At 45.2% G+C, this 24,844-nt stretch overlaps 1 protein-coding gene across 1 annotated transcript in view; it reads right to left on the reverse strand.

Annotated features, from left to right (window-relative positions):
* FER1L6 (fer-1 like family member 6) overlaps window positions 1-24,844 on the reverse strand; it is a 114,918-nt gene that overhangs the window by 53,863 nt on the left and 36,211 nt on the right. Inside the window, exons 8-16 of the mRNA XM_056854664.1 lie at window positions 22,156-22,234; window positions 21,064-21,220; window positions 20,591-20,777; window positions 14,406-14,598; window positions 13,048-13,400; window positions 10,864-10,972; window positions 7,200-7,386; window positions 5,460-5,580; window positions 3,406-3,506 (exon numbers count right to left, since the gene is read on the reverse strand). Of these exons, the coding sequence (XP_056710642.1) occupies window positions 3,406-3,506; window positions 5,460-5,580; window positions 7,200-7,386; window positions 10,864-10,972; window positions 13,048-13,400; window positions 14,406-14,598; window positions 20,591-20,777; window positions 21,064-21,220; window positions 22,156-22,234 (1,487 nt within the window). The remainder of the gene's footprint in view (window positions 1-3,405; window positions 3,507-5,459; window positions 5,581-7,199; window positions 7,387-10,863; window positions 10,973-13,047; window positions 13,401-14,405; window positions 14,599-20,590; window positions 20,778-21,063; window positions 21,221-22,155; window positions 22,235-24,844) is intronic.

Here is a 24,844-nt window from a genome sequence, read left to right on the forward strand (position 1 = left end):
AGGGCGACCTTCGCCTGTGCATTGACTTCAGAAAGCTCAATGCGGTTACCCAGACCAACGCCTATCCTATCCCATTAATATCGGATATTTTGGGACAATTACAGGAAGGACGTGTGTTCTCTAAATTAGACTTGGTGGAAGCTTACTACCGAGTCCGTATCCGTGAAGGGGATGAGCACCTCACTGCCTTCTCTAGCTGTTTCGGAATGTATGAATTCCTAGTGATGCCGTTCGGATTAAAAGGGGCCCCGGGGGTCTTCATGCAACTCATCAATGAAATCCTACATGACCTTCTATATCGTGGGGTGGTGGTCTATTTAGATGACATTCTCATTTATTCGAAAACTATGAACGAGCATGTGGCTCTGGTCCGGGAAGTTCTGCAACGCCTGCGTGACCATCAACTTTTCGCAAAACTAGCTAAGTGCGAATTTCATCAAAGCAAACTCACGTTTTTGGGATACATCATCTCCCACCAAGGTCTTCGCATGGACCCCGCCAAAGTCCAAGCCGTCCTCGATTGGACTCCCCCCACCAACCGTAAGCAAGTACAACAATTTCTGGGATTTGCAAACTTCTATCGGGGATTCATCCCTAACTTCGCCCAGGTGGCTCTACCCATTACGGACCTACTGAAAACTAAGGGAAAAGTAAGCTCGGCTGCCTTGCCCTCCGCAAAAATCCTATGGACTGAGCAATGCCAAGCCGCTTTTCTGGCCCTCAAACGCCTCTTCACTTCGGAGCCGGTGCTACGGCACCCAGACCCAAATCAAATGTTCATTGTGCAAGTCGATGCTTCTGATGTAGCCATGGGAGGGGCTCTCCTCCAGCAAGGACCGGATGGTCTTCTTCACCCTTGCGCTTACTTTTCAAAAAAATTTGCGCACGCTCAATTAAACTGGCCCATCTGGGAGAAAGAGGCCTCAGCAGTTCATCATGCACTGACTCTATGGCGACAATTCTTGGAAGGGTCTAAAGTCCCCTTTGAGGTTTGGACCGATCACAAAAATCTAGCTGCCCTCACGGGGTCCCATAAGCTATCGGCGAAACAACAACGGTGGGCGGAGTTCTTTGCTCAGTTCCGTTTCACCCTGAAGCACGTCCCTGGGAAGCAGAACGTTCTCGCGGATGCCCTCTCCCGTTTACCACAATATCCGGTAAAACTCGAGAGACCCACCAACTCTCTGTTCACCCCTATGCAACGTGGGGCCCTACCTATGCTGGCTGTGCAAACTCGATCCCAGCATCAGCACGCCTTACCCAACTTACAGGCTCCGCCAGCCCGACCGGCTGCCCAGCCGCCACCGCAACAGACCGGCGTTCCCGCCCTTCCTACCCCTCCGGCCGCCCAGCCGCCTGCAGTCTGCGCGCCGCCGCACGTAAGCACTAGCCCCATAACTGTTTCTAAGATCTCCATGGCCGACGGGGGGGCCCCCTCCAAAATCCCCATCTCCGAGTCCTTTTTAAATGTCCTTCGGGACCAGTGCCTTTTAGAACGCTCCGCTCATACCCTACCTCCTGGTGTTTTGGAACAGGGAGGGTCCTGGTACAAGGACTCGAAATTGTATGTACCCAAAGCTCTCCGGAAGGACGTTTTACATTTAGCTCATGGAGCCAAAACAGCTGGGCACTTTGGGTTTCTGAAAACCCTTCACTTATTGCGCAGACAGTTCTGGTGGGGGGGAATGCGTTCCGACATTGACTCCTTCATCCGCAGCTGTCCCGTTTGTGCCGCTGCGAAACGATCGCAGGGCAAACCCCCGGGACTGCTACAACCTCTTGAAACGCCCAGCAAACCTTGGGAAGTGATTGCTATGGACTTTATGACTGATCTCCCTCTCAGTGGGGGTAAAACTGTGTTGTGGGTTGTTACTGATTTGTTTTCTAAACAAATACATTTGATTCCATGCGCAGGGATCCTCTCTGCTCAGAAACTGGCCCGCCTCTTCGTGACGCATATCTTTCGTTTACATTCGTTTCCGCGTAAGATAATTTGTGACCGCGGAAGTGGTTTCGTTTCTAAGTTTTGGAAAGCTTTCCTCAAGTTGGTGGGAGTGGAACAAGGGTTGTCTAGTGCATACCATCCTCAAACTGATGGTCAAACTGAACGTGTCAATGCTGTACTTGAATGTTATTTACGCTGTTATATTAACTACCACCAGGATGACTGGGTGGAACTGTTACCTTTAGCAGAATATGCCTACAATAATGCCATGCATCAATCCACAGGTTTTAGCCCATTTTTTGCTGTGTATGGACAAGATTTCAGTCCTATTGCTCCTGCAGATGATGTAGAGGGGAAGGGGAACCCCGACATTGCCTCCTGGGCACACGCCCTCCGTACCACTTGGCCCTGGCTCGTTAGCAACCTCGACCGGGCCAAGCGTAAATACAAAGCGCAAGCTGACAAACATCGCTCCCCCGGGGGTGATCTGCAAGTGGGTGCTTTGGTTTACCTTTCCACCAAAAATCTCCGTTCCACCCGTCCGTGCCATAAGCTCAGTGCTAAATTCATTGGCCCTTTCCCCATCACCCGGGTCATAAACCCTGTCACGGTGGAACTGGCTCTCCCCAAATCCTTGAGGCGTGTGCATCCTGTTTTCCACATTAGCCTCCTCAAACCCCATGTTGCTTCTCCACAGTGGCATCCGGATCCACCTCCTGCGCAACCCATCATGGTGGGGGGGGGGGAGGAACACTTCGAAGTCTCCAAGATCCTTGACTCCCGTGTTCACCATGGCAACCTGCAGTATTTAGTCCGTTGGAAGCATTTCCCCCCTGCCTATGACGAATGGGTGCGCGCATGGGATGTCTCCGCCCCCGACCTCGTCAACGCCTTTCACATTGCTTACCCGGATAAGCCAGCCCCCTTGCGAACTGGGAGGGGGCCTTGAGGGGAGCAGAATGTCAGGCTGCTATCTCGGTTTCGTTATTGCCTCTGTCTCTGCGTTGTACTGTCTGGCCCTCAAGGTCGCATACCTAGGCCTGGGAACTCAGCTCCTGGGAAACTGTATTCAGCCTATGCTTGTAATCTCCCGCCTTTTCTGCCTTATATTATCTCCCAGCTAGTGAGTCTCTCATAGCTGTCATTTTATTCGTTTGCACTGTATGCCTATTTGACCAGTAAAAGCCATCTGTTTGGACTCTATACGACTTTGTGGTGATTTCTGGTTCTGTGGGCCAAGGGCTGACAACTGTATGGCATTATAACCCACTGAAGTCCTCCCCCTCCCCAAACCCCACCCTCCTCATGCTCCATCTCCCAAATCTCCAGGTATTTCCCAACTCAGAGCTATCAATCCTAGCAAGGGGCCCCTGGGAAGTCTCTGCCCTGCCCCCCTCAAAACCTGGAACCAGGCCTATATAAAATCTACCACCTCCTTGTCTAGTTGATGTCATTCTTACCGGCTTAGGTTGATAAAATCATTGAGAGTGGACCTCATTTTCTCCTCTGATGCAAGCTCAGAAACCTTGATCAGATCTCTCACTTGTTCTAAACCTTCTTCCTAAGAAGAAAGATCAGTTATGCAAATGACATCCAAAGCCACTAAATACATCGGGGCCTGAAATTGCTGCAATTAATAGAGGGAAAAGGCTAATCAGTAGGAGCAGTAAACAATAATTGGTACCAACTAATGGCATGTATGATTGATTTTTTTTTAACTAAGAAGTGAACTAGTTCCTCAGTTTACTGTAGAGTCAAACAATTCATTTTAATTAACCGCGAGGATGCCATGGGAAAGAGTATTCACTGCTAATTGGCAAACAATCTATATCCTTTCTTGCCGATTTTTGACGGGGACCATATTTTGAAATGAATAAGGGTCAAGAAAGGTTCTCCATGTTGCTGGCTGCCTACTAATTCACTCCCACACAGGCTAAGAAAGGTTCAGGGCCCTTTAATTTCCCCAGTGTGAACAACAATAAAGGCTTGGGCAGGATTCTCCCCTTACTGATACAAATCATGGATGAGATGAGCCCTTAAACAAAGCCACTGAAATGAAGCCCAGTGTAAACGGTGGAGGAAACTAATTCCCATCAAGACAAATTCACTGATTTCTAATTACCGATATAAAAAAAAAATGGACAAAAGCCAAAAGCCAGCGTGCTTTAGTGGTGAGTTGCATTTTTAACCCACCTTGAGTTCTTGTAAGCTAGAAAGGTGGTTTAAAAACGTTTTAAATAAATAAATAATAAATGAATTAGGTAGACGAGGAACTGGAAAACCTAGCTTCAGATCTTTGTTCAGACTGAAAGTTCTTTGGGTAACTTTGGGCCACTCGCTCTCTCTCCCTCCTTCTCTGTCTCAGCCTGATCTACCCTACAGGGTTGTTGTGAGGGCAAAATGAGAGAATGAACCATGTGCAGCATCCTCAGCATCTTGGAGAAAGGGTGGGGCTAAAAACGTAATAGGCAAAGAGAAGGAAGACTGAAAGGTAGTCAGGAAACAATAGCAGAATCATGGGGCACTTTATTCACATGCGAGGCTGTTGAGTGTCTGAAATATTTACATTATCTGCAGAGGAAGGGCCATAGCTCAGTAACAGAGTGCCTGCTTAGTGTGCAGAAAGGCCCAAGTTCAATCCTTCTCCTTGCCAACTACAGGATCTCATGCAAGAGAACTAAGAAGGATATCTATACAAGGTCATGGAATGCTTCCACCAATCAGAACAGACAATATTGACCTAGATGGACCAACAGCCTGACCAAGACAGCTTCATGTGCCCAACCACTTAAAAAGTGTTGCACTGGAGAGGGACGTTGGCTTAGAAGCAGAACATCTGCTTTGCATGCAGAAGGTCTTAATTTCAATCTCCAGTATCTCAGGAAGAAGAGTTGGTTTTTATATGCCGACTTTCTCTACCACTTAAGGGAGAATCAAACCGGCTTACAATCCCCTTCCCTTCCCCTCCCCACAACAGACACCCTGTGAGCTAGGTGAGGCTGAGAGTGTGTGACTAGCCCAAGGTCACCCAGCTGGCTTCATGTGCAGGAGTGGGTAAACCAACCCAGTTCACCAGATTAGCCTCCGCCGCTCATGTAGAAGAGTGGGGAATCAAACCTGGTTCTCCAGATCAGAGTCCACCGCTCCAAACCTCCTCTCTTAACCACTACACCACGCTGGCTCTCTTAAAAAGAGATCTTAAATAGGAGTTGTTGGGAAAGACTGCCCTCTGCCTGGTGCCCCGGAGAGCTGCTGCCGGCCAGAGTAGGCAATACCGAGCTAGAGAAGCCAATTTAATAAACTTCTATACTCAACAGAAAGTGAAGGAGAGGCATATGTCATGCAAAAGAGCATTCTGGCCATAACAAAAAAAGGACTAAAGCAAGCATTGATTTAAGTCTCAGGTGTGCAAATGCCCACCCAATGCCTAGCAACTGGTTTTGTGAGGCTGGTGAATGGAAGACAAATTTTTTGTCTGTGAGTTTCTCACACTTCAATATTCCAGCAGACTCACCAGCAGATTCGCCATTTTGTCGAGGGAATTAGAAAAATACAGCCTGAAGGTCTGGTCTCCCCAATAACTCTTGATATAGACACAGGGCTTCTTCTCATCGTAGGGCAAATAGTTATAGTTTCTGTTGAGAAAGGGAAGATGTCAGCAGTGTGGAATTCTGTGTTGTCTGAATTAGGGATTCCAGCCTCCAGGTGGGAGCTGGACATACCCCAGAATTACAACTCATCTCCAAACTACAGAGATCAGTTTCCTTGGAGAAAATGGATGCTTTGAAGGGTAGACGCTATGGCATCATACCCCACTGAGGTCTCTGTCTTCCCCAGGCTCCACCCCTAAATCTCTTGACGTTTCCCAACTTGGATCTAGCAACCTAACCCCCTTCCCCTCCTCACAACAGACACTTGTGAGGTAGGTGGGGCTGAGAGAACTGTGACTAGCCCAAGGGTCACCCAGCTGGTATTATGCGTAGGAGTGGGAGAACCAACCCGGTTTGCCAGATTAGCATCCACTGCTGATGTGGAGGAGTGGGGAATCAAACCCAGTTCGCCAGATTAGAGTTCACCGCTCCAAACCACCGCTCTTGACCACTATACCACCCTGGCTCTCGAGGAAAACTGTAGCTGGTTTTCACTACACAAATCTAGATTCTAAACCACAGTTTAATCCTGGTTTGTTTATTTATTTATACTACCCTGCTTTTCTACCCAAAGAGGTTTACAATCTCATTCTTTCTCAATTTTATCCTCACAACACCATCACCGTGAGGTTAATTAGGCTGAGAGAGGGCGACTGGCCCAAAGTCACCTGGGGAACTCCTGTGAAAGACAGGGTCGCCTGAAGGTGCCTTCTATCTCATACTGAATGTGGCCATTGGTCTATCGAAGTTAGTATTGTCATGGCTCTTCAGGATCTCAGGGTCTCTCCTACTACGTGATTGGAGATGCTGGGGATTGAACCTGGGACCTTCTACATATCACACAGATGCTCTACTACTGAGCCACTGCCCCTCTGGGTAGGAATGCCAGACTCCAGGTGGGACCTGGGGACCCCCAGAATTACAGCTCATCTCCAGACTACAGAGATCAGTTCCCCTGGAGAAAAGTCCAGACAAGCTGGGCACCCTCAACAAAGTAAGAGAAATACCAGTTTTAAATGAGAAGAACGAACTTTAGAATATTGTAAGCACCCATACACAGCAACTGAAGATTTGGAAACTATCTCAGTTCTTCTACTGAAGCTCTTTAAACATTAATTTCTATCCAGGAGAAAACATAAAAAACCAGCAGCAGGCTATTTGCAGGATAATAGCCAAGCATCCATATTCTCTAGCTTTGCCATGAGAGAAAGTAATGACATTCTTGGCAGAATGATTTCCATCCCAGTTGTGAGACTGTCTTAAATAGTCATTTCCCAAACACTTTATTTTCATGAACAATTGAGTTCATGCGCTGTTTCGTATAAAGTGAAGGCAAAAGCAGCACTGCTGTGCTTTGTGAAATTTCACTTCTAGAAATGAAAAGTCAGTGCAGATGCAACATTGTCAGTCCAACCATTGGTTAAGAGATCAGGAACATGACATTGGGAACATGCTCATGCCTTCCCTTGACCTGTGTGAATTGTCCCCTCTGTTCCAGGGTTTTCTTTAAAAGTGGGGTAAGTCTACATCTTCTCCAACTGTGGTTATAAATGCAGAACAAAGGCCAGAGGTTGAATAAAGAGTATAAATGTCAGAAACCCCACCTGTTTCCTTCGGTGGCCAGTGGCTTCTCGGGGTGCGTGGTAGATACCAGAGGCATCGCAATGTCATGCGAAGCATCTCCCGAACCTTCATGCAGCAACGGGGCAGTTTCTTCCTCTTCTCCTTCGTGGCCCTTCTTTTTGCCTCCAGCTCCTGACGACACTCCGTCAATCACATTGCCAAAATTCCCTGGATGTACAAAAACCGGACTTGCATAAGGGAATGGAGAAATGGAATAGGACGACATAGTGAAATAAGGCAACGGACAAAAGGGGGATTCTAATTAGACCCGCCCTGTTGAAAAGAAATGGTATGGAATAGTTTTAAAGGTCTGAACTTTTAAGGCATTTATATTATATTATATTAGGTGCTGTGAAACACAGGCAGGGTGCTACTGCAATTGTCTTGTTTGGGGGCTTCCTAGAGGCACCTGGTGGGCCACTGTGTGAACAGACTGCTGGACTTGATGGGCCTTGGAGACCCATCAAAGTCTTGGAGACCAAGGCCCATCAAGTCCAGCAGTCTGTTCACACAGCGTACTGTGTACTGTCTATTGCATTTTTTACCGGATGGCCCATCCATTGATTCCTCAGACTTATAGGCGATTTATGCAGGGGTATTTACTTCACAGTCCCTACTGAACTACTTCAAGGCTTCCTTTGCATTATTCATGATTTTACCGACCTTCAGATGTGACTTCGCTATGGCCTTGTTCTTCCCCCGCAGTTTTACGATCCTGTTTTAGAATGAATTTAAATACTGCTTCGAGGCAAGAGCGACGCAAATTCGCCCCATTTCCATGCATAGCTCTTAACTTTGGGTTCCTCTCCCCGTGCCCATTTTGGCTTCTCCCACATGTCTGTCCCTCCCATCTAACCCCTTCCCTCAAAGCAAAGCACAAAAGAGGGAGTTAAACCGTCATGAAATGGGCAGGAAGACACCAAAGAGAGGCTGCAAAGGTTGGAAGGCAGCTCCCGGACAGAAGGGAGCTCTTGAAGAAAGGTGGGGAGGAATACCCAGCAAAAGCACATGCAGCAGTCCCTTTAAGAGCTGACCCGTTCCCTCCAAGTAAAGTGCAACAAGGCTCCGTTTTCAGGGGGAGGGACTCAGAAGCTCCATGATTCACTGGGGATGCCTAATTAATCACAAGGTACTCATGGAATTCGGAGTGGAGGGAGCTCTCATGCAAATGATGTTTGAGAATTCGGAGCAGAAAACTGTGCAACAAACCCAACGCAAATTTCCCCTGCATCAATGACCATACTGTGTAACCTGCCCTGAGCCTCAGTGAGAAAGGTGGATTATAAATAACATAAATAAAATAGAAATAAAATGAAATGGCTTCTGTTTTTGCCAGTGGAGGAGAAAAACACTTTCACAGGCCACCTTCACAAATAACCATTTACCCTTATACTGTTTTGGCTTTGACACAAAAACGACAGCCTACATAAAACTTTCACCCTGACAGCAAATCCCAATGGATAGAAAATGTTGTTTCATTGCCCTCCTCCCATAATTGCAGAAAATTAGGTACTTTTGTTTATTGCTCTGTAAAAACTAGATCTATAGAAGAGAAGTAATGAGACCAAATGGATAAAGTCATTTACAAGGAAATTATTTAAAATTGTAACTTCGAAATACACATCACCACTTTCAGCTCACTAGCACAATGGAAACAGCTTGGATGGGGACAGGGGACCAATATCCTATTTTTCCTTTTCTTTTTTTAATTGCCTTTTTAGTGAAGTAAAATCTTGAATTTTTCCTACAACAGAAGAACTTCCTAGAAAAGGATTTCTGGATCCCTTATAGCTACTGCAAATATCCAATGTGTTTATTTCTCAGGAAATGATTGTCTAGAAAGGCCTCTAGTAAAGAAAATGGGGGGGTTGGTTCTTGCAGGCCCATTCTGGAAGAGGAGACTCTTTCCTCTTGTAGGAGTAAGGTTGCCAGGTTCCTCTTCACCATGGCAGGAGGTTTTTGGGGTGGAGCCCACAGAGGGTGGGGTTTGGGGAGGGGAGGGACTTCAATGCCATAGAGTCCAATTGCCAAAGTGGCCATTTTCTCAAGGGGAACTGATTTCTATCGCCTGGAGATCAGTTGTAATAGCGAGAGATCTCCAGCCACCATTGGAGGTTGACAACTCTAGTTTTACCATAGAGTTTTCAGCAATTCCAAGAGCTACCCTATGTCACTTCTGGGTTTTCCCTCAATCTTCCCATTGGTTGCCTGCCTAACAACCCTACTGGAATCATGTGGCTCTCTGTCAACAGGGTCTATGGAGAAGCAGATTTCTGCAGGATTGGGAGAGCCCACAGTGGAGACAGAAGTTTGCTTCAAGAGCAGACCAAGACTCTGAGCTCAAATACACGCTTGAACAGCCAAACAAGGTACACATGCTGAAGAATGCCTCCACCTCCTAGCCAGTGTCCTAACTATCCAGGAAATGGGACATGACAACATCTGTTACGTTATGGCCTTTGGGATTCACATTTCAACCCTTCCCACACCCAGGAGAAGTTTTATATATAGAAACCAAAGCTTGCTCTTTATTCTGCAAATACACAAATGAGGTTCTTGGGAATTCAGCCTCTCCCAAGTCCATGCTTAAATAAATATTAGGCATGGCCTTTGTTTGTCTACAGGGCCTCTCCTTCTTTACACAGCTCCTTGAAAAGTAACACCCAGCCAGCTCTATAACTGTGCAGAATCTTAATGTAGGCTGCTCCTTGGATCGAAACCAGAAAGAATGTTCCAGGCACTGCAGGGTGATATAATTTGGATTATAAAAAGAGAGCCCTTTGGTAATGAAACATTAAATTTTTACTCCCTTCAAGTTTACAATCACGATGCCTTTTTCATCTGGGAGGCCAGCCTAATGTTGACTGAATGCCAATATATCATGTTTACAATAATTGTGTTGGCAGAACATTCAGTGTTGCTTACCTGTCGAACAACTTTACAGATATGTTTAATCTGTCCATTACTCTCCATTGAAGGTTAGCTGCGGGGCAGCAGCAGTAGCGGTTGGTGACACTGGCGGAGGATCTTTAGTAGACAACGGCAGTGCCACTGCAGCTAACCCTGGTTAGTACTGTGCAGAAGAAGGCAATGGCAAACCACTTCTGACCAACCCTTACCTCGAAAACCCTAATATGAGGTATGTCATGCCAAGATCTTTTCAAGTTAGACCACTGGGCCACCTAGCTCAGTATCGTCTACTCGGCAGTGGCTCTCCAACGTCTTAGGCAGAGAAAGGTCTTTCCCAGGACCTGCTACCTGAGGTCTCTCAACTGCAGATGTTAGAGACTGCATCTGGGACCTTCTGCATGCAAAATAAGCACCCTGACACTGAACCACAGCCTCTCCCATTCTTAAAACACTTTTATATTAGTATCTTGGTAGTCATGCATGTGTACTGGAAATGCATGTCACCAGTGTATGAACTGTAGCTTCTACTGACCAGTATAGATTCCACACCCTTCTCTCCCTTCTAGTGAAAATAATAACACTGCTCCAGAAGACTGAACGGAGGACTGGTGGAGAAAGTGATCTTGCTTTGCACCAGGGTTCCCAAACTATTTTTTGGCAATGTCCGCCGGAAAACAGCAGCCTCAACTTGTAGATATTTAACCACATGATTGGAAAAGAATTATACAAACTTACCAACCGAAACCTCGAAGCTTATTGGTTTATCTCCAACCTTTCTGTCAATCATTGTCGCTTCAAAAAATGCCCCAAATAGGAGGAAGTCCTCAAATGTTTCCTCATGGATCTGGCAGGGGGTGGGATGGGGAGAACAGAACAGATTTATGGTACTTTCTCCAATCTATGATGACAGGTAATTCCTGAAACTTTCTTGTTAATTTCATGTTAATTTTAGCCCTTGGTTCTCACATTTCTAGGCAACATGCAATCTGTGGCTTCTTAGGAATGACAGCTTATTTACATGCACATCAGAGCTTACAGTAGCTGTAAGAAAAGTATTTTGCCCACAGCCTCTTCAGTCAACATTAGGCTTTATTTGCTTCCATAATACAGGTTTCAAACTTTTATCAGGACATTGCTAATGTCTGCGGTAGCACGCCAAAATGGAAATCCTGCATGTGGCAATCACCATGCATGTTTCTTTGTGCGTACACATCCTGGAAAGCTACATTAGTACATCATCTGTACATGTAGGGTTGCCAACCTCCAGGTGGGGCCTGGAAAACTCCTAGAATTACCACTGATCTCCAGACTACAGACACACATCATTAAACCAATAAAACAGAGTTAAAGTTCATGTGTGTGTGTTTGTGTGTAAGTGCCATCAAGTCGCTTCCGACTCATGGCGACCCTATGAATCAAAGTCCTCTAAAATGTCCTATCTTTGACAGCCTTGCTCAGATCTTGCAAATTGAGGGCTGTGGCTTCCTTTATAGAGTCAATCCATCTCTTGTTGGGTCTTCCTCTTTTCCTGCTGACCTCAACCTTTTCTAGCGTGACTGTCTTTCCCAGTGATTCGTCTTCTCATAATGTGACCAAAATACGATACAATTAATGCAAATAAAATTCATACAAATACATAAACAACAATTAAACTCTCTGTAACATAACAGTTCTAAAGAAAAGTCCAGTGTAGTATTGACTTTTCGAGATCTGGGTTTGCATAAGGACACATATCTATTACAGACTTTAATAAGTCTTTGAACTCATTCAACTACATTGACTTCCTCAAGGAATTCTCAGGAACCTGAAAGGGTTATCTGGGGCCAGGCCTGGCTATACAGACTCACAGGGTTGAAGGCTGAATTGTCGGGACTGGAGGCAAGGGGGTTTGATCATAGGCATGGGGTAGGATTGCCAGCTCCTGGTTGGGGAATACCTGGAGATTTTGGGGGTGCAGCCTGAAGAGGGCAGGGTTTGGAGAGGGGAGGGACTTCAATGCCATAGAGTCCCATTGGCAAAGTGGTCATTTTCTCCAGGGGAACTGATCTCTGTCACCTGGAGATCAGTTGTAATAGGGGGAGATCTCCAGCCACCACCTGGAGGCTGGCCACCCTAGCAAGGAGTCAAGTCCAACATAGCAACAACATCAACAGGTACAAAAGTGGAGCACTGATGCTCTACATGCTGGGTACATCTACCATCAAAATGCTACTATGACTGAGGACCCTAGTCAGAGGCAAAACTTAAATACTCCTGTCTCTACTCTCACTGGCTTTTCAGATCACATGATTGTGCTGACCTAGTTCAAGCTGCAGCTCTTAGCATGGCCACTCGTAGGGTGGCCCTTTGGCTCACCTCAGGCCCAGACTGTTCCCCTTGCCTGTGGTTGGAGCGGTTCAGAGAGTAAGGAGCTGGACCCTGGCTCTCAGTTCAGTTGCCAGCCTGGGATTTCCCAGCCTGGAGCTGGCAACTGTACAGAGAGCCAGGGTCCAGCACCAGGCTGGGAAATTCCTGGAGATTTGGGGTGGTGCCTGGGGAGGGCAGGGTTTGGTGAGGGGATGAGCCTCAGTGGGGTATAATGCTATATGTCCACCCTCCAAAGCAACCATTTTATCCAGGGGAAATTATCTCTGTTGTCAGGAGATCCGTTGTAATTCCAGGAGATCTCCAGGTCCCACCTGGATACTGGCAACCCTAGCTCTCCAACATCTATGTTCAAGACCTCCAAGGATCTTATGGAACTGTTGTTTGGTGTAAGAGCTAGGAAAAGGCCAATAGAGAATCCTGTTCCCCTAACAGAGCTACAATTCCCAGAATTCTGAGGGAGAAGCTACAGCATCTAAACCAGGCATTCCCTAAACACAGAAGCTTACTCTGTAAATTAATTGTACATTTGGAATTAAGAATTTTAATATTTACCTCAGGTAGCACGTCAAATGGCTCCACTTCCACATCAGTTGAGTTGGTTTTATCTGAAGAGGAGGGGGGTTTTCCATCTTCTGCTCCTTTGTCTTTGTCTTTCCCTGTCCCTTTAGATCCTTTGGCATCCTTCTCCTTGGAAGACGGCTTTAAGTCCTTGATGATCTTTGAAAACTTTGACTCATGGGCTCCCCCGGAGAGGATCTCTACTGCAAGCTCAATTAGGAGCCGTCCCCTAAAAGAGACACCTTCCCCGTAACCTTCATTGAGCTCCTGGTGATCGTCCATTAGGCTGTGGTTTCTGGGTGAGCCATAGAGATTAATCCAAGCAGGACCAAAGGTAGGTAAGAACCCTGCAAAACCACATACACGTCACATGAACCAAACATACTGAATCAGAACCTGGTCCATCACAGTCAAAGGGGTCATGGCTCAGTGGTAGAGCATCTGTTTAGCATGCAGAAGGTCCCAGGTTCAATCTCCAGGGACTAGGAAAGTAGGTGATGTGAAAGACCTCTACCTGAGACCCTGGAGAGCCGCTGCTGGTCTGAGCAGACAATACTGACTTTGATGGACCAAAGGTCTGATTCAGTATAAGGCAGCTTCATGTGTGTCTGCTCAGACTGGCAGCAGCTCTCCAGGGTCTCAGGCAGAGGTCTTTCACATCACCTACTGACAGATTTTTTAATCAGAGATGCCACGGATTGAGCCTGGGACCTTCTGCATGTCAAGCAGACGGTCTGCCGATGAACCACAAGAGAAAGGAATGTGCCCCAGTGCACGAAGGCTTTGCCTACTTGCAAGCCAATTTACTTGAAAGTAAGCAGAGCAGCTTGCCTCTTGAAGTGGCAGGTTGGCATGCGGACAGTCACAGACATTTAGACAAGCAGGCTTAAATGCTGAAGCTTATATGACAACATTGCTTTCCATGGGCAGTCATTGTGAGGGCTGCAGCAGGAACACTGGTACTTTGTTTACAAATTCCTGATTCCTCTTTAGAAGTTTCACAATGCTTCCAAAATGCTCTGGTTTTGGTAGGCCTCCAAGTAAGGTTTCCATCCTCTATGAGAGGCCAGGAAATATCCTAGAATTCAACTCATCTCCACATGACAGATCAGTTCCCCTGGAGAAAATGGCTGCTTTGAGGGTGGACTCTGTGGAATTATACCCCACTGAAGTCCCTCCCCTCCCCAAACCCCGCCCTTCTCAGGGTCCACCCCCAAAATCTCCAGGTGTTCCCCAATCTGGAGTTGGCAACCCAACCTCCAAGAGTAGAGCGCTCAGAAATGTCACCCTTACAGTATAAACATTGTGGATAGTTCAGGCTTTGTTAAACTGACACACGCACAGCTCTGTACCTTTATCGCCATCCTGTTCATTTGAGATTTTCTTCAGGTCTATGAAGTGAGTGGCTAAGGCCACGTCGTTCATGCTCCCTTCATCCCACACCTGGAGTTTGACCCTTCGGCACAGTGGTGGGAACATTTCCTTAAAGATAACCTGTTCGTGCCACACAGGGTCAGCACAGTTCTTCTGCACAGTTGTCCGTCCCTGGAATGAAAGATCAGAAGGCATTACAGACATTTGCCCTCATCCAGTGACCTGGCTCCACTTCCATTTGAGACGCTGTGTGAACAAAATAGTTCTTCCCTGTTCACCATTCCCTACTGCAGTAGTCTTCAACCCATGGGGTCAGGACTCTCAGGTGAGTCACAGAGGCCCACCTGCTGGGTCACAAGACCCTATGCAACCATCCTGCTTTTTAGAAGGACCTCATTAGGGATGCCATGCCTCCCACTGAAGTGGGAGGCCTCCCAGCATCCCTGCTCTTTGCCCAAAGGCACATGAGACATTGGTGGGAGGGAATGGTGGGAATGGAGCACGCGCCAGTGTAACTCAGGCATGCTGATGTCCCTTCTCATAAAAAACAGAAGTGACATAGTGGATGTTCTAGCATCTACAAAAACCATAGAGTTTTTGTATATGCTAGACTATCTAAAGATGTCCCTTCTGGTTTTTACCAAAAGTGATGTCAGCATGCTGGCACGATGTTGGGGCACCAGTAGGGTTGCCATCCTCCAGGTACTAGCTGGAGATCTCCTGCTATTACAACTGATCTCCAGCCGATAGAGATCAGTCCCCCTGGAGAAAATGGCCGCTTTGGCCATTGGACTCTATGGCATTGAAGTCCCTCCCCTCCCCAAACCCCACCCTCCTCAGGCTCCGCCGCAAAAACCTCCTGCCGATGGCGAAGAAAAACCTGGCAACCCTAGGTACCAGGCCACAGTGCCAGATTTCTCCTGGGGGTTGCTGGCTGAAGCCTGGCAACCCTAGACCTAATGCTAATGTGCATGCGCAGAGAGCAAGGTTACCAGGCCTCGTGCCTCTCTATACATTAGGGTTGCTAGGTCCCTCCTCTCGATTGGCAGGTTTTAGGGGGGCGGGGCTGGAACAGCCATGCACACACAATGACGTCACTTCTGGGTTTACCCTGGGAGCGCCGCATCGCCACCACCGCTTTAGCACTCAGACCTAGGGTTGCCAAACTCCAGGTGGTTGTGTGTGTGTGTGTAAAGTGCCTTCAAATCGCAGCCGACTTATGGCGACCCCTTTTGGGGGGTTTTCATGGCAAGAGACTAACAGGTGGTTTGCCAGTGCCTTCCTCTGCACGGCAATCCTGGTATTCCTTGGTGGTCTCCCACCCAAATACTAACCAGGGCTGACCCTGCTTAGTTTCTGAGATCTGACGAGATCAGGCTAGCCTGGGCCATCCAGGTCAGGGCCCAGGTGGTTAGTTAGCAGCATAAACACTTCTGTGTATATAATAGTTACAACCAAGTAGACACAGAAACAAGCTCTTATACAAATGTAAGAAATTCTATATTATACCACAACAATTCTAAACATACTACAAGCTTACAAAAATACAAATACAAAATCCAATTTTCCAAAATCCAATATGGTATACAACCAACACATGCAAAATTCCTATATCCACAAAGATATGTACTTTTTCTTTCAGTGCAAACAGGTAAGTATCATCTGTATTTCACATAAGTTTCATTTTATATTTTTTTCTTTTCTTCCACAGGTGTCTGGTAGAAAAGGCACCTGTGGAAGAAAATAAAAAAAGAAAAAATATAAAATGAAACTTATGTGAAATACAGATGATACTTACCTGTTTGTACTGAAAGAAAAAGTACATACCTTTGTGGATACAGGAACATTGCATGTGTTGGTTGTATACCATATTGGATTTTGGAAAATTGGATTTTGTATTTGTATTTTTGTAAGCTTGTAGTATGTTTAGAATTGTTGTGGTATAATATAGAATTTCTTACATTTGTATAAGAGCTTGTTTCTGTGTCTACTTGGTTGTAACCTCCAGGTGGTGGCAGGAGATCTCCTGCTATTACAACTGGTCTCCAGCTGAAAGAGATCAGTTCACCTGGAGAAAATGGCTGCTTTGGCAACTGGCCTCTATGGCAGTGAAGTCCCTCCCTTCCCCAAACCCCGCCCTCCTCAGGCTCCACCCCCAAAACCTCCTGCCAGTGGCGAAGAGGGACCTGGTAACCCTACTCATACCCCGGCGCCCCAGAGCAGCTGGGTGGATTGGTGGGCAATTGCCCAACGAACGTTTGCCCACCTGGCAAACCTCCTATACGTGCTTGCCAAGATCAGCAGCAGGTTGGCAAAGCAAGATCACTTGTGTTCCCATTTCGTGGCCCTTAGGCCCGCCTTTTTAAAAATCCTCATCATAATCTCATATATGAATATTTATATACTGAAGACCTGCCAAATTCATATGGCAAACTGGGCTCTAATCCACGAAAGGCTGCACTAAATAAAAATATATCTTTAAAGTGTCACAAGACTTCTGTTTGCTTTTCTGGAGGAAATTGATTCAGATTTAATTATTAACCTCATTACAGCTGCCAAAATTTTGTTTGGCAGCATACTGGAGAAAATCAGACCTTCCTCCAATTTCAGAAAGGTTTAAAGTAATAAAGACAACTGATAGAATCACTAACTTGACGTACTGTAAAATAAACAAATTAACTTTGTTGAAAGCTGGCCTTAATTTGTCATGCATTGGCATGACACAATTTTGAATAGTGTGAAACCACAGTTCATTGCTACAATGTTGTAGTGTGTCACTATGTTATATTGTCACATATAATTGCAATTGGAAAGACTCTGTAAACAAAGACTTTGGTTCAAAATTATAAGGTGGGCTGACTGACTACAGCAGGGATCTCCAACATGGTGCCTGTGTGCTCCATGACACTCATCGACTCCTTTTCTGATGCCCACCAAGTGTTTTCAAATATTGGGTGGGGACAGGTAGAGTTTTTGCCCACCAAGGCTTCTGATTTTGGGGGTGGAGTCTGAGGAGGGAGGAGTTTGGAGAGGGGAGGGACTTCATTGCCATAGAATCCAATTGCCAAAGCAGCCATTTTCTCCAGGAGAACTGATTTCTATCACGTGGAGATCAGATATTGTAATAGCGGGAGATCTCCAGCCACCACCTGGAGATTCAAACAGAATAATTTGCTTGGGTAAACTTTGTTATGTTCTTTGTGTCTAAACATATAGGTGTGAAAGTATAGGTTAAGTATACTTATGTTAGAAATGTTCTTTTATAAGTGTATTTGTATTTTGGAATATCAGGATTTGAATCAGAGAGACTCCATGGAGCAGTCAAGATGCTCCTGTATAGCAAGATATAGAGCAACAGACTTCTGATGAAGGTGATATGCAAAACAAGGATAAATCGCGAAACCTTGTATAGTTTGCTTTGTTTTGACAGAAGTGTTTTGGAAATTATATGTGTTGATATTTAAAATTATAAATCACCTTTTTGGAAAAATTATATAATTTATTACATTCAGGTATATAGTGGTATTTTCTCTCTCTTTATATATATGTGCTTTGGGTACTACTCCCCCATTGATGTTTTGCACCACCTGGAGATTGGCAACCCTAGGAACCCCTGGCCTATAGAATGGGATCTCCAACCTTTTAAAGCCTGTTGGGCACCTTGGGATTCTGACAGAGGGTGGTGGGCAGAAGTACAAAATGGTTGCCACAAGAGTAGGGTTGCCAAGTGCCAGGTGGTGGCGGGCAAACCCCCGCCAATCCACCTGGCTGCCCATCGACCAGCTGAGGGTCGGCGGGCAATGCGTGCCCGCCTCTGCCCGCAGCGGTACGTCTCTTCCGGTTTACAACCAGAAGTGCTGCATCGCAAGAGGCCTTTTCCACTCAAACTCCCAGTTGTAAACCGGAAGTGACGTCCCAGTTGTAAACCGGAGTTGTAAACCGGAAGTGACGCAATCGCGTCAGTGCGGGCGTACGCGGGCGCACATGATCCCACCTCACCTCCACCCTACAAACCTCCCGCCAAAGGACAGGAGGGTCCTGGTAAGCCTACACAAGAGGCAGAGCCACACATACAGTGCAGGGGGAAAGAGGAGTGTGAGAGAATAAAAGCAATGTTATGGTATCTTTTGCAGCTGAAAGAACATTATTTTGATCTACACAATCAGATCTTTAGTGGCAAACCAACTGCCACTGTTTCTCAACTGCTGCCTGTTTTACGAGCAGAAATGGACACCGTGGCAGTGCAGCGTGGCCTGTCTTTTAGGATCAAGTGCATCCAAATATAGGGGAAACCCATCAAATTCTTAGCACAGGGTACTAATCACAGGTACAGGGCTGGCTCAAAGTATTTTGTCACCCCAACCGAGATCTACCCATTGCTGTCTCCTGTTCTGTGCCAGGCAGGTCTGAGCTCAGCCCCTACAGCAATGATTCAGGGCCTTGGCTTGGACCCAGGTGGTGGTACAGGTGGTGAAGGTTCAGGAGGTGATGGTTTGTTAACTATAGCTAAACACTGGAAGGAAGACAAAAAGTTACAAAAGAAAGAATGGAGAGACAAATTATTGGATTACATACAAGTGGCCAAAATTACTAATAGTCTAAAGGGCAAAGACGCAGAACTCTTCAAAGAACAGCAGCAAAAGGCGTTTGTATATTGGGGGGGAATGGCAAAAATTTGACTACAAAAAAATGTTGAAAGGATTGTAAATTAAATAAACGAAAAGGGTAAAAAAACGAGAATAATTATAATCTATGAGAGCTTTTACCGGAGGTCAACCACTGGAGGAGGGGGTGATTCACAGGAGATGAGGGTGGTGGGTATATTCTATATTTTATTCTGCTTTTATTTATTTTTCTTTGGATATAATATTATAATGTATACTAAGTTGTTGTGTAAATAACTTTTAAATAGCTAATTTACAGGTTATTATAAATGATTAAATAGTACAGATGATATACAGTTGAATTAGACTCAAATAGGGATAGAAATTGTTAAAAATATCAAATGATGTTATACTGTATTGTATACTTTTTCTTTTTTGTTATTAATTATCACTTTCAGAAATAAAAAATAGTAAAAAAAAAAGGAGGTGATGGTTTGTCTCCTCCCATGCTACCACTGGTTCAGCTGAAGTACTACCCCTGCATGCGCAGTACCTTGGTGCGTGTAATAGGGTTGCCAGGTCCCTCTTCGCAACTGGCGGGAGATTTTGGGGGCAGAGCCTGAAGAGGGCGGGTTTTGGGGAGGGGAGGGACTTCCATGCCATAGAGTCCAAGTGCCGAAGCGGCCGTTTTCTCCAGGTGAACTGATCTCTATCGGCTGGAGATCAGTTGAATTAGCAGGAGATCTCCTGCTACTACCTGGCAGTTGGCAACCCTAGTGTGTAAGTAACTCTAGGTTGAGCCCTTTGAGATGAAAACTGAGGATGGATTGTCCTCTTCCAGCACATTGTGTATAACAAACATGTTTTCTGAACAGAAGTCCCTTTTGAAACATAGTTATCTGAGGTAATATATATAGTGACACTTTAAAATGTCTGTACTTTTCAGTTAACCGATGCGGTAAAGAGCAAGCAGTTTCATTAAAATTAAAATTGCCTTGTGGCCTTGATTTTTCATAAGTGTAGCTATTATGTCGGCTATTTCGCTAATGACCACATTTCCCGCAAGACAGAACTGAATGTTTTCCACAGAAATAAATATGGTGACATTTTATCTTTTTTTTTACTTTAAATAGTTACTTGTCCTATTTTAATCTACTGTATTGCTTTTCTATTATATTGGCATGGCAGGTGTCACATCATACCATTCATTTTCACTAGTGTTGCCAGCTCTGGGTTGGGAAATACCTGGATATTTTGGGAGTGCAGCCTGAGGAGGGTGGGATTTGTGGAGGGGGAGGGACTTCAATGCCAGAGTCCCATTGCCAAAGTGGCCATTTGCTCCAGGTGAACTGACCTCTATCGGCTGGAGATCAGTTGTAATAGCAGGAGATCTCCAGCTAGTACCTGGAAGTTGGCAACCCTAATTTTCACCAAAATAAATCTTATCAGAAAGTGACACTGAAGCCTACCATTCACTTGAAATTCAAGACAGTGGCTTGAACGTTTGAGGATTTCTCATTGACTGGGATAGCACAAAGAACGCTGCAGACAATCCTTACCATTTGACCCGCAAATGTGACCACCACAAATGGATCCACGAGGTCTTTGCTATCTCCCATGAATGCTTTGGTGACATTAGCCATAATGCTTGAGTTCATCTTGGGGAGCCCTTCAGCTTTATAGATTCGCACATAAAACCGGGCCCAAGGCCTTTCTGATGGAAATCCTTTGGGGATCAAGAGGTTCCTAAAGAAAAGGCAACATTTTGTAAAGAAAATTTGGCACAGCAACTTCAAAACCTTGTTGCTATTGACAAAGAATTTGTGCTCAGACTATGTGGAGAACGGGAGCAGGTGTGCTATAACCCTCCCCCCCAACACACAGTAGCTTCCTTGGTCAAGAAAAAGATAGGATACCACCCTAGCAATAGCAGCTTTCTCAAACCATCCCCATATGCCCTCCTTTTGTGGAGGCATCTGCCTACAGAATCAGCGCACCGGCCAGACAGAAATTAATAAAGTCATGACATTACTTCTCTATTTGCTCTTCCGCATCACTTGCTTTCTGAATGGCTTGTATCGTGTCTCCTTTTCCTACAACGCTGATATCGCACTTCAGATATCCCTTAGTTCCCGTCCGAATGTCAGCAGGGTCTGTGAGAAGGGCCCACTTGTCACAAAACTGATGACCTGGAAAAATATACAAGGAAGAATGGTACACAGGAGGGTTTTTGAAATTGCAGCTCAAGGGAGGAGCACATTCGCAGTCAGCAAGTTACCAGCAAGTAGCTGTCATGAGACTAAAACTGAGAACATTCTAGAAGGTAAATAAAGAATGTACTTTTTCTTCTTAAGACCTGTCAGGTAGCGATGAAACAAATCACAGTCAGATTCACAAGTTCAAATGCTACAGTACCATCAATGGAAAAAGTTTACAGTTGGAATATACTGGGGACATTTGGGGAATATATATTTTAATCTGTGATGGAAATAGATTTGATGATGACACCTACACGGCTTCCATTTTTGCTGGAGCCCTACACCTCTGTAAATTTAATTCCCTCCGTGCAACATTGAAGCAGGATGGGGAAACACCCAATGTCAGAATGTCAAGAAATCAACTAAATATCATGCAGGGGAAGAAAACTAGACACACGGCTGCCATTTTCAGCAGCAGAAGTGTGCATGTCACAGCATCTAGTGACAATTCTATTAGATTTTTTTAATGACTGGGTGGTTGACTTTTCTGCCCTCTGAATAGAGAGCTGGACTTCTGATGTCCCACTACCATGGTAGGATGAAGTTATATATAGCAGAAAAAAAGAGACATCTGTTGGTATGGTTCACAAACCAGGTAAGCTTCTGCAAATAATCATCCTTCACCAGAAGAGAGAACTCCTCAAAAGCTGAATTTTGGCATTTCTAACACTGCAGAGGTCTATCTGGATTGGATCCCTGATGCTATGATCATGCAGCCTGCTCACTATGGGTAATCTGCCACCCAAGATTTAAAAAAAATGACAGGTTGTGTTCTCAGAGATCCTGTGACTAAGCTCTGAGATACAGCTGGTGTCAAAAAAGCATTGTTCAACAAGACAGGGTTAGGTTGAAAATGTGTATCTTACCTGGCTGGAGGTAAACTGTCCCCAAATCTACTTTAAAGGAGCCAATCAAGACACTCCCTATCAACTTGTTATGCATAACCTGTTGGAGAAACATGCAAGAAAGATTATATGACCAGTGCATAAAGCATATTTCCCACAGAGATCAATCATTGCTTATACGGATGATGGTAAGAACCAGACATTTTCAGTATCAGAGAGTGAAAATCCTATATAATGAAACCAGTTCCTAGGCTCGGTCATAATCTAGCATAACTGAATGATGAAATTTAGGGTTGTGATTTCAGTGCTGAGAAAATGGCAGGGTTATCTGCAGAAGGGTGGTAACAAGGGTTATCTGCAGAAGACACATCTGGTTTGGATGACTAGGTAATAATTGTGCTGCTATGGGGGATTCTGGATTCTGGACATGTGGATTCTCTGCCTGATCAATTAAGCAATTACTATGCAGTGCTTACACAACAATGAACTGGGCTAGATCCTGTGGATCTACTTTGCCAATAGTGGTGCCTCTTGCATCAGAGGAAAGCTTCTTGCATCGGAGAAAACCACCATTGTTAGCAGAGCAGCTATCAACCCAATATCTGGAAAGGCCCAGTAAGAATATTTGTGGTAACACGTCCCTTACAAAAATGTGTTTGTACCTCTCTTGTACCTAGGTTTGTCATACATGAGCATTTTCAGTGCAAAATATAGGTGATACCAGAGGTACATCCTCTCAAATAGAAGATCCCTTCCATTATGCACCTATGGTAATGCAGGTGCTGTATGCTTCCTATTAAAGCACAATTCATGCTACTCTTTCACTTGATGAACAGGGGGGAAATCATGAATGCACGAAGCTGCCTTCTACAGACCATTGGCCTATTAAGGAGAGTTTGGTCCAGTCTGACTGGCAGCAGCTCTCCAGCATCCCAGCCAGACGTTTTTCACGTCACCTACTATCTGATCCTTTTAACTGGTGATGCCAGGGGTCGAACCAGGGGCCTTCTGCATGCAAAGCAGATGCTCTGCCTCTGAACCACAGCCCCTCCCTAAACTGCACTGTACACCCCAACATGAAAAGTCTTCCATCCATGGTCATTTTTACCTTGGCCTTTTGGTTTGGTGAAGGGAAGGCAGAGTATTATACCCAATCTTGCCAGATCTCAGAAGCTAAGCAGGGTCAGTAGTGGGATAGCAGATTCCCAAGGAAGACTCTGCAGAGGAAGGCAATGGCCAACCACCTCTGCTTCTCACTTGCCATGAATGTCTCTTGCTGGGATCGCCATGAGTCACCTGTGACTTGACGGCACTTTATACATACTTTTGGCTTGTTACAATGGAAAGGTCCATGAACCAGACTTCTGGTAATCGGAAAACAACTAGCTATTCAAATAACTGATATTGAACTGTTTGCCCCAAACCAAGATGGAACTGAATACTAGGGATTCCTCCCTCCTTTAAAGGTACATCTGCTTATTTTAAACTAATATGAAATTCAGCCTACTTCACCTCTCTGTATCTTTTCCCGTGAAGATCATATAATTCTTCATGCCCTAATAGCTGGGCCATTAGTGGGCTATGACTTTGTAGGACTTTGTTTTTCTATAGCCTCAGAGCAACAGAACTAAAGATTCCTGCCTGGTATAATATAATTTATTCTCACTGAGAATCTGTTGTGTTTTTTTCCTTCTTCATTGTGTTCGTTTTATTTTGTTGACATATTTTATTTCAAAAGCGACACAGTAAGGCAGCTAAAATAAATCAGATTACCAGAAAAGGGACTATTATCACTGCAGTAGGTTAACATTTCTTTTAACAGCTCCACTACCTGCAACTTCAGCACCGCAATCAAAGGACAGATCCTCCACCAAAGCAAATCCCAGAGCCTCAGTGACTTCACAAGGAGCCATAATTTAATTTCACACTTGCTGAGATTCTGCCCTAATTTTGCTAGCTTGGCATTAACTGTCTGATCTTAAATTCAGGTATAAGGATGAACGATAAAGCACAAAAACCAAATGAGAGAAATCTATCTGGTAATGGGCTGTTATATTTATCGTCGATATTTTTTTATCGCTACTGATTACTAATTTGGCAGCTCCCATGCCAATCACAAAAGCGTCAAAACCAAGTCATCCATAGACAGGGCAGGGTTCTCTTTATACTTGTGGTACTCCTCAGGTGTGCAGGAAAATATACCTTTGTAAATTACACCTTTGTAAATTCTCTCCTGGATCAGAGGAATATTCCTATTTATTAGGTGCTTTGGATCACAGGCCGGATAATGCTGCTGCAGTTGTCTTGTTTGTGGGCTTCCTAGAGGCACCTGGTTGAGCGACTGTGTGAACAGACTGCTGGACTTGATGGACTTTGGTCTGATCCAGCATGGCCTCTCTTATGTTCTTATGTACTTATGTTCTTATGTAAGCAAAAGGAAAAGAAACAAAATCACCCAAAAATGTCCTGATAAGGATTAAGCATCCATCAGGAGGCACTGGAATTATGAGAGTCACAGGGAATCAAGGACCTAACTACATGTTACATTTTCCCCTGGATCCTCCCTGGGTCTGTATGACTGAACATGTATTTTGAGTTCTGTGCTGGGAACTTCATCCCAGGTAAAGCAACCAGATTCATATTGGGACTGCAGTGAATAGCGAGAAGGGGTGCAGTAGAGTTGCCATTTGATCACTGGCAGTGGGCAATC

The sequence above is a fragment of the Euleptes europaea genome, chromosome 8 (assembly GCF_029931775.1).
Source record: "Euleptes europaea isolate rEulEur1 chromosome 8, rEulEur1.hap1, whole genome shotgun sequence".
In the NCBI taxonomy this organism is placed as follows: Eukaryota; Metazoa; Chordata; class Lepidosauria; order Squamata; family Sphaerodactylidae; genus Euleptes; species Euleptes europaea.